Source organism: Mytilus galloprovincialis, chromosome 1 (assembly GCF_965363235.1).
Source record: "Mytilus galloprovincialis chromosome 1, xbMytGall1.hap1.1, whole genome shotgun sequence".
Classification (NCBI taxonomy): domain Eukaryota; kingdom Metazoa; phylum Mollusca; class Bivalvia; order Mytilida; family Mytilidae; genus Mytilus; species Mytilus galloprovincialis.
In genome coordinates this window covers 21,925,663-21,936,440 of record NC_134838.1, presented here as the reverse complement: position 1 = coordinate 21,936,440, position 10,778 = coordinate 21,925,663, and the positions used below count along the sequence as shown (strand labels likewise).

General features: G+C 30.6%; 2 protein-coding genes across 2 annotated transcripts in view; both read left to right on the top strand.

Annotated features, from left to right (window-relative positions):
- The window catches only part of LOC143069111 (uncharacterized), a 76,003-nt gene that overhangs the window by 4,122 nt on the left and 61,103 nt on the right, over positions 1-10,778 (top strand). The gene's annotated exons all lie outside the window — the stretch shown is intronic.
- LOC143069065 (uncharacterized) lies at positions 65-10,194 on the top strand. Its single transcript, XM_076243501.1, has 7 exons — positions 65-502; positions 1,746-1,832; positions 2,325-2,414; positions 3,472-4,446; positions 5,077-5,298; positions 5,988-6,136; positions 6,973-10,194. The coding sequence occupies exons 1-7, from the start codon at positions 470-472 to the stop codon at positions 8,288-8,290; spliced, it is 2,874 nt and encodes a 957-aa protein (XP_076099616.1). The 5' UTR covers positions 65-469; the 3' UTR covers positions 8,291-10,194.

Genomic DNA, 10,778 nt, shown 5'->3' with positions numbered 1-10,778 from the left:
AGAAATTGTGTCACTGAATACAATAAGCTACATGTACCCCAGCTAAATTAGACAGACCCCCAATAACAAATGTAAACACATACATCTAGACTAGAGGTAAACATACAATCTTCACCAAATTACACATTTCAACAATATGTCAGACATCATCCCAAGTCTATAAAAGTTGTACAAAAAAAAATCTCCACAGGAAAATTTTTTAAGAACATAAAAGAATAAACATGCAAAAACTACTAACGATGTACCTAACTTGGGACATGCATATAAAAAAAAATGAACCACCCGTTTTGTACTATCATTTATAAGCAAATTAGCCCAAGGAGCCAGGAGAAGTGAATCAGCCATATGATCATTCTTATTTTTTAAATGAAAATGAATGTCTTGAAATATGCTTTCTTGCTACAATTAAATTTTCAATTTCAATTTTACAGGGGTGTGTTCAAGATGCAGAAAAGAACTTGTTCAAAGAATGGCAGACAAGGAAAACAGAGTTGAACCAAATGTAAGTCAAAACAAGGATATGAAAATTTTCTTACCAGTATGTTCTATTTCTATCAAAAAAAATAATTTAACGTTCTGTGCTCTTTTGCTTTAAATCAGTTCCTGTTAAGTCATTATTGCTTTTTAAGTAGAATTATCACCCAAAAAATATTGGCCTACTTTTGATTATTGGAAGCAACATAGATCTGTTTATCTGGAGTAATAGATTGATATTCAGGTTGCATTGGTAATTATGCCACCTATATTAGATTTGTACGTCTGCTCCTTCATATAATTTCCTACTAGATACGTGTGATAATGGAACATGTTTCAATTGTTTGACACAATGGGATACTGACTGAAGCACATTAAAATTTCTATACTGACAGGTTCATTTAACTCATTATTGCAATAGGGCTTAAGATAAAACCTTTACAGCTGATTTCCTAATGCTTGCAAAGTAAAACTTTGGTTGGCTTGCTTGCTTTGTTTGTATAATTGTTTATACAAGATTTTTAGACAAGATTGACATCTTATAACAATAAATGTATAGGCAAAGTTTAACCTGTAAATATCATATTCTAATATGATTGTACAATATACAAACAAAGCAAGCGAGCTAACCAAAGTTTTGCTCTACTTGTATTAGGAAAATAGCTGTAATTTATAATTCAGCTGATAGCTAATATTTATTAAAGTATTGAAATTTATATTTACTTAAGATTTGAATTTCATTTGTTGATTTAGTTCAGAGCAGGATTCATAATAATATCCACTAACCTCTTCTCGTCTAGATATGCATGTAATATTTTCCCATGGACTTTGAACATTAAATGGACAATGATTCATCTACCCACCCCTTATTATATACTAGTATTTACAATTATTATAATAGTTAAACCATTTTGTAAGACATTTCAGTCAATGACCTTCTTTGGTTTCTCTATTATCCTTCTATGTCACCTACATAGACATATGGCATAATGAAAATAAAAATATGCAGTATGTTTGCCAATGAGACAACTATCCACCAAAGTTCAATAACCGTTTCACAGATGATATTAGATATTCAACTTATATTGTAACTTCCATACCCTTCCCTTTTCATGAATATGACCTACCAAATTAGACCATTTACCAAGTTTGTAATAAAAGGGAGAAAACCTATACGTTTAGTCAGCTATAAGTAATAATGGTCAGTTTAAAGTTGTAAAGATGAGATAAATGTGTGTGTTCATCTTTTTCACTCTGTTATCTTTTTTCAGCCTTCAAGTAGCATGAATAGTAATTGCAATGTTGAAGCTTCTGAGTCTACAAATGCTGAATTTATAATGGAAGAAACAAAAGAAGAGGCAAGTCTTTTATACAATTGTTTTAAGAACAATAGTATAATATATACATTCTGTAGTCCTGTAATCATAAAACCAAAGAGGTTACTCTATGTCTATATTCCACATGGTACACACATTATGTCCTGTAAAACTGATGATAACCATATTATATGGTAACATGCATTATGTGACTATTACTGTGACTATTGCATGGCAATAGAAAGTCCCATACCGGGTAAAAAAAAAAGGCAGAACACTCATTATTTTAGTAAATTTTCTAAGTTAAAGGAACTTAACTCTGTACAAAATCATCAGACTGGAACAAAATTTCCAACTTGATCTCATGATAAACAAATATATACCAATTATCAAATCATTATCTTCAAGCATGAAGAAAAAAATTGTTAAAAACTTGTCAGACAAATAGACAGACAAACCTAAAGTCGCCTACTCTTCATCAGTAGGGACTAATAAAAATGATAAAATAGTTGTAAAGGTATTTTTCTTTTACAGATTTCACAAATTGATGGTTATGGTGAAGTCACACAATGCAAACAGACAGTACAGGGTGCAAAGAAAGCTGCATTTTTACAGATTGATGAGGTAATAGTCATCATATTCAATCACATTTTGGTAGTCTATATAATTATTTATAATAAACCATTTGATGGTAGACTGCTTGCAACTGTATACACCTGGTTGTCTCCTAAATGATTGAGATTTATACAGAAAGCAGCAATAGTTGAAATATTAGACTTGTGTCTTGCTGGTATAAACAAATTGCTATTGAAAAATTGTTCATGGTTATATAATTCGATAACTTTTTTCGCTCACCTGACCCACAGGCCAAGTAAGCTTATTTAGTCTATGGCCTTCATTATCCGTACTTGTTTTTCTTTGTTGTCCTCTGTTTATTATTTCTAACTATACAAGATGGATGTCATTAATTCTATTCTAGTTGCAATGTTTGTAAGAGAGAGTCTATTACTAATTATGCACATAGAATTATTTGAGTGACGCAGGCTCTTTAGAGGCTCTATTTTTATAACAGATGAAATCAAATTAATGATTACAATCATATTTATAACTAGGCTTCAAATAAAAGACATGCCAAAAAAAATCTCTAATTTATTTATAGTCAAGCGGAGATAACTCTTAATTGATTAACTTTTTAAAAATTCAATTTCAATAATTGATGACATTTGTCTTTTCATTTATTACACAATATGCTCATTGGTTCAGACTGTAATGATAGTACTGTATATTTAAATTCATAATGGGTACTTATATTTGTAGGGTATGCAAATTTTATACATGTATATTTTGATATTGATTTACTTACTCTTCAACCATATGAAATGAAAATTTTCGTTTTCAATGTTTTCTAGTGTTTATTCAACTAAGAAACCATTAAATCATGTTTATCATATATATTTGAAACAAAACCACATATTTTAAGCAAATTGTATGTTGTGATAACATTTTCTGCTTCAAAACTATTTGATTAATCTTTAATGGGACATGCAATTATCAAATTGGTTTGCAAGGCACTGAGTATGTTTTTTTTATTATTCAATTCTATCAGATATATTGACTTAAATTGTTTTTGAATTTGATACGTTTGAAATTGGAAATTAAATAATTTACATCTATGTTTCAGGAAAATTTGCAAACAAACTGCCTTAGCATGGACAGCATGGACGACTGCATATCTGAATCTGTGTATTCACAGTCATCTCAATATTCAGAGTGGCAAGATTCACAGGAAAGTCCATCAAGAAAAAGGAAAATGTCACTGAATTCTTTTCTGGAAACAGTAGATATAAGTCCTGTGAAAAAAACGTTAACTGTTGACTTTGATCTTGCATCTGAGAGGACAAAAAATGATTATGTCAGGAAAGCAAAAAGAATAATGCACAGTGTACTTGGTATATTGGTTCCACAACAGGAATCACTATTTGAGGAGGTTCTATATGAATCTAATGCATACAAAGATCAGACTCTTGAGTCATTTTCAAAAGCATATAGCAGTATGTCAAGTTGGGGAACACAGAGACAAATTCTCTCTCTTCTAGTACAAGATTACAGTTACAATCAACTCAAAGACTATATTCCAGATTTATCAAGATACAAATTTTCATCTGCTCGTAAACATGCTGAGGTTGTTGGTGTTGGCAAGCCAGTTTTACAGAAAAAACAATTTAGAGAAAAGGCTACTATTCAACAGATAGAAAACTTTTTAGAGTTCATACTTTCACCAGCTATAATGACTGATTCACCATTTGGAGAATGCACTTATAAAATCTCATCTGGTATTACACTCAAAGTTCCTAAGATTATTCTAAATAGTGTGCGTACAAGAACAGTAACACTGTATTTAAAGTATTGTGAAGAAACCCAGAACGCTGATATTCTATCTGAAAGGACTTACATGAGACTGCTTGAAGCCATTGAGCCTAATGTGAGAAAGTCCATGAAAGGTTTAGACAATTTTGCTGCTGATGGTAGCCAGGCTTTCGATAACCTGAAAAGTGTGGTAATGACATTAGGAAAAGGAGGTAAAGGACAAGAATGGGCAGAAAAGATCAGCAAGCAGCTCATGGAAGGGAAGCAGTATTTAAAACTGCACTACAAGGTATTTCTATATTATGAACCCTTTCTATTTGTAATGTTACACTATTGTTTCAGAAAAGGGTAAAAGATTGGTGAATTACAAATAGTGATCATCATCAACATAATTTTGACCTGTCTGTCAGACCACTTGTCTTCAACCATTTTGTTTTGACCAGATAGGTTTTTGTATTAATAACCTTCATTTCTTGATGGATCTCGTTCAAATGTTGTATATATGTCATAATTGTAAATTATTTTTAAATGCAGTCAAACTTTTACTATAAATAAAGGACTGGTACAATGTATGTTTCAATAAAAACAAATTATATGACACTCAGCTAATTAATGATTTGTCAGTAATTATTTAGTAAATAATTTGAGAATCTGGTTGATATTTTTATCATATTTCTTTGTGCATACCAAAATATAAGAAATTGTTGTATTTGTGTATACGAAATATAAAAAATGAAGATGTGGTAGGATTACCAATGAGACAACTCTCCTCAAGTGAAGACTGACACAAACAATTACATTTGTATCATGTGTATGTCACTGTACGTCCTTCAAAAGTGAGGCTTTTTTTAAACTTTCTGTTTCGTACTGCTTTACTTTCTTTAAAGGTATAGCTTACAGTATATTTTTTGTTTTTCAGTTACATGTTAGTTTGGACTCAGAAGTTCCTGATCATTGTGGCAGATTTGGCCTGTCATCTGAAGAAAACAGTTTCTGTAGTAAATGTACACATACCCATCATCTTTCTTGTAATGACTGTGAAGCTCTGACCACAACTTTGAAATTGATAGAGGATGCTGCAGATAGCATAACATATACAAACCAAGAACAACAAGATGACACAAAATACATTATTGTACAGGTATTTATTCAACATTATAAAGGGCACTATTTGTTTTGTTTTTTTATATTGGACAGTGTCTACACACTACATGCACTAGGATACATTTAAAAATGTAGCAAAAAAACATGATAAATGTTCAAAATAATAAGCCCCAACTACTAAAGACTTTTGCACATGCCCATATCATGTACACAATTTTAATCATAATCACAATCCCGAATAGCAGCATTAAATGATTTTTCATTCATTAAGAGTTTGGAACTTTGTTCAGCAAAATTTGTGAAAGAGAGTACAAATTTTGTGTAGCCAACTACTAGAGTTTTCTACCTAGATCCCTTAAACTTAAAAGGAAGACTGCACTTATGATGAAATTGTTTGCCTGATATTAAGGAATTGTTTGAGGTTTTTTTTCTTATTTGTCCAGATTTGAGAGGTAACTTTTCAGTAAATTGTAAAACTTATAGCTGACTATTGGGTATGGGCTTTGCTCATTGTTGAAGGCCGTACCGTGACCTATAGTTGTTAATGTTTGTGTCATTTTGATCTTTCGTGGTTAGTTGTTGTCTCATGAGCAATCATACCACATCTTCTTTTTTTATATTTGATGTAATTGCAGTTACATAGTAAACATTCTACATTGATAAGTCATATATTTTGCAACCTGGCTATTTTGAGACTTTGACACATTTTTATTTATTTAATTACAGGGTATTAAAACAATTATAGAGTGGAAGAAACACATTGTGAGATCTGTCAACCAAGACAGGGCAAGGGGGAAAGTTTTAGACACATTGCAACCAAATGAAGCTTTAATTGAAAGAGACTGGGCAATGAAATTTCTTCCATTACAGTATAGGTATATACATGTTTTATATATATATATATGTGTGTTTTATTAAATTAAATGTATTTTAAATGAATTCATATTTGGTCTGCAACTTGACAATGAAGAGTTGTAAATGTGGAACTGCCATATAACTACTTCCTGTTTGCAAATACTTTTTTAGCCACATGATATAGACTATATTTTCACATTTCTTCTACAACTATAATTGCCATATTTTATGTAACAATTACATCAATATTTAGATAATCAGTCCAACAAGTTATAGATGCATACATAGTTTCATTATACAATCTACAATCTGACCAAAAAATGTGAGTTGGTCATAAAGATTTTATAGTGTTCTGTCTAGATAGAAAATGACTAGCCTTTGTGTATGTCTATATTCTTAGTTTCTGCATTTGAACATCAATACTTTTCACACATTCTGTTTAAAAATAAGGAGATGTGATTAAATACTATCCAAATTAGATCAAAAGGACAAAGATGCTTACAGATACAGGTTACAGCCTTCAACAATGGACATAATCTATAATGTATTGTAAGCTAGAAAAGGGCTGGTATGACAATATGAAAAACAATGCAACAGAGAAAACTAACATGTACACATAATAAAAGAGAAAAAATAGCAGACAGCAACCCAATCTTAGTTCACTGGATTACAGGTTCTCATTCTTGGACAGGCACAAAAACATGTGTTTTACAGTTTTGTGTGTGCTCAACCCCACCTATAAATATGCTAGCACAATTTTTTTTTTTATTGTTGAAGGCACCTTAACATACATATTTTACTTGAACACCTGTGTTTGTGCTATTTTTTTGTTTTTCAAAGTAAATTTATTTTTCAGAGAATCTCAGTCTAATTGGTTTGCCAAACGTGGTCTTTCCTGGCATGTCAGTGTCATAACATTCCAAGAAAAAGAAGGAAAAAACAGTTTGACAGTTCTGCACATCTTTGATACTGCTACGCAAGATGCTGTCACTTCCAATGCTATATTGAAAGACCTACTACACCATGTCAATTCCACTAACAACAATGTTGACACTCTGTATTTAAGATCGGACAATGCTGGATGTTACCATTCATCATATGGCATATTGTCAGTCACTGCTCTGAATGACAATCTGTACAATATAAAAGTAAATAGGATGGACTTTTCTGATCCACAAGGTGGAAAGTCAATTTGTGACAGAAAGGCTGCCCATGTCAAAGCATGCATAAGAAGATATGTAAATGAAGGCAATAATGTAATAACAGCTATAGAATTCAAGTCAGCTGTAGAAAAAACAATGAAAAATGTTAAAGTAGTTGTTGCATTGCCACCTAGTCCCATCAAAATTTCAAAAACATCCAAGATTGAAAATATAAGTTTTCTGTACAATTTTTTCTTTTCAAACAATGAAATTACAGCTTGGAAGCAATTCGAAATTGGCATTGGCAAAGTTTTCTCTTCCAAATCTTTAAATGAAATTCCATCTCTTGTTAAAAAATGTGAAAGTACTGTGATATGGAGAATCATTGCTCAATCATCCTTGAATACAAGCATTCCAGTACCTGTAACTAGAAATGAAGAGCTTGAAGAAGAAGACAACATTTGTAGTAATGTATTTACATGTCCTGAAGACGGTTGCATTGCAACATTTTTGAAATATGGACAATTATGTAACCACCTCGACAGAGGTAAACATACCTTCCCTAAGAATAATTTGAATATAAAGGAGCGTACACAAATCACACATGCTTCTTTAATGGAAAGCAAAAGTTCTGCTGAAAAAGTACTTCATTCTGGTACAACACATGCATTACAAGCAGAATCTACATTAAAGAAAGGATGGGCATTAAAGAATAAGCGAGAGGTAAAGAGATTTTCAAAAGAGCAAATAGAATACATGACAGAGAAATTTCAGTTTGGTGAATCTACTGGATATAAGTGTGACCCAGATGATGTGGCAAAAGAGATGAGACATGTAAAGAACAGTAAGGGCATCCGGAAATTTCAACTTGAACACTTTCTTTCTCCTTCTCAAATTGCTAGTTTTTTTAGCAGGCTTTCACTAAAAAAAAGACAAGCATCAAATACTGTTTATGACGATTGTGATATGATAGCAGAAGAATCAAGAACTGAGATGTCTCAGCTAACTGTATTAGCAAATACTGTACAGTAAACATTTAACATTTTTGGTCTTTTCCCAATACCTCTGATCTGATTGATACATGTAGTTTAAATTAAAAAAAATCTTCTCTATAAATGCTTAAAAAATAATACTTTAGTTTGTTTGATGTAAGTTTAACATCAAGTAGCAAATATCTGATTTGAAACTTTCATCTTTTTTGTGAAAAACTCTAGATCCGACATCAAAATATCCAGTACCACAGCCTTTTCCTATACATGTATTTTGAATATTAAAAAAATCATACCCTTATATATATATATTTAACCAAAAATAGACCTATATAGCATTATTTCACTTCTTCATGGAAAGATATCTAACAAATATCTGATGTAATTATCACTGAGGTTAAAATTGCAATTTTAGAAAATGTTCAGTTGAATAATTAGTAGATGATGAATTGACCAAAAACCTGATCAACTATCTGTAAAAAAATTACCTGCCCTTAAATATATTTAATACAAAGCTAATTCACTCCCACTATTATTATGAATACAAAAACGGAATAATACAGCCTTCAACAATAGACATGAGTTTACTAAATATATGAAGATCTAAACCATTTACATAAATTGTGAATGAACTAAGCAGAAACAACATTAAGTCCCAATTGATGTAAAACTGATGCTATTATATAGTATCATCTGATGATGCAATTTTAAGGTATTTATGTAATTTGATGTGTGATCAAGCTGGTTTTGGTAAAACAAATACATTTTTGTGCAATGAACACATGCCATGGCTTATTTTGTCTTGATTTTTAAAAGAAAGTGGTACAATCTCGTGTTTGTAAATTTTAGTATGGTTTTGTGAATATCAAAAAAGTTAATTGAGATAATGTGTACCTTCTGTGCTGACAATGATTGATAAAGTATGGACTTTCACAGCTAACCGTGTTGAAGAAAGATGTGCAGGTTGTTATTGATTGTGTTTACTGTTAATGGAATACAGGATTAAATGTGAACACCTTGTTTAATATTATTATAAAAAAAAATGGTGCAATTCCAAAGTGTCATTAAAAGATTGAAAATTTTAGCAAAAACTTTACCCTGTTGTTAAGGTAATTTAAATGTTGCTTAGTATTTCATTTTTGCTGCTTTCAGTGCAGATGTTATCTTCTGACATTGCATGTATATATTTTTTTTAAACAATTATCATACCTTGCTATGTAAAAAAAAAATGTGATTTTTTACTAAAAAACTTCTTTTACTGAACACCAATTATGTTGAAATGGAATAGTTGTTATGGCTAAAAGGGCTGTTGGGTCATATTTTTTTTTATAGTATTGTTGTAATTCAATGTTGCTTGTAAATACTTTCTAGATACATGATAAAACATTTGAACATGACCAGAAATTAAAATTTAAGCAACATAGGCCTGGTTCAAAGGTAGTTTTTAATGTTGCTATGGTGTAAATCCGGTTGCTATGGGCTTTTTTTACTTGTGAAAATGACTGTTATCAAATTGTTCTTTGACCCTGTTATGTTTTCCATTTAAAATGTTTACTAAAATGAAAAAAAAAATATTGTTGGTCATCACATTGTATCCAAATATTTCCTGATCAATTTGTGAAATTACCCAAAAAATGGAAATTTTTTGTTAAATTTTTTTTTCTTTTAGATCATGGGCTACCAAATTTTATTCGATAAGTTGATAGTACAGTTAATTTGCTTCAAGAAAATGTGATTTAGAAAAGTCAGCTCTGTTGCGTTTTTAAGCAGGGGACTTGAACAATTGTAACGCATTTTTCTTGATTTTTAACCGAAAACACATGTTTTCTTCAAGTTACCATAGCAACTACAAAATAATATATAAAGTTACAACTGACATATTGTTATTTGTTATAATTGATCATATCCTTATGGGAATTATTGAAAATAAATATTATCTACAGTTTCTTTGTTGTTTTGACATGCTAAAATGCCATATTTTTGATGATTTTCCCAAAATTATAGACTATATAGCATGCTATATGAGCTTCGTTACTATGGAAACAGTTTAAGTACGATATTTGCACAAATATGGTAAAAAATGTTTTTTAGGTTATATTTCCTATGATTTAGCATAGTTTTTATGTGAATTAAAAAAAATCACATTCCTTATGAAGCTAAGTGCTTACTGACTTGGCCTCTTAACGTCCAGTTGCAAATATTTATAGTATATGATGCATATGAGGACTACATGTTAATATCATTGTTTTTTTATTGACAACCAATCTGTGACTGTTCATTTGAAATACTGAAAGTATTATTAATCAAAATGAAAGGTTATACATGTGTACTTAAACAATATAACTTAATTTAATAGTGTATACATTTGTAAAATGGCTGATTCTTTTGTCTATATGGACACGCTATGCACAGTGAATTGCTAATAATGCAATCATGTATTTATTAAGATTAATATATTTTGGATCATTTATCTGCAATGTATACAATAGTTGGATCTTATACAATAGTTGGATCTAAAATCGTGCTTGTTT

Coding starts and splice junctions, on each gene's coding strand:
- LOC143069065 (XM_076243501.1), top strand. CDS start 470: ATGGCAGACAAGGAAAACAGAGTTGAACCAAAT. Junction 4,447..5,076: donor ATTTAAAACTGCACTACAAG/GTATTTCTATAT, acceptor TTTGTTTTTCAG/TTACATGTTAGTTTGGACTC. Junction 5,299..5,987: donor CAAAATACATTATTGTACAG/GTATTTATTCAA, acceptor ATTTAATTACAG/GGTATTAAAACAATTATAGA.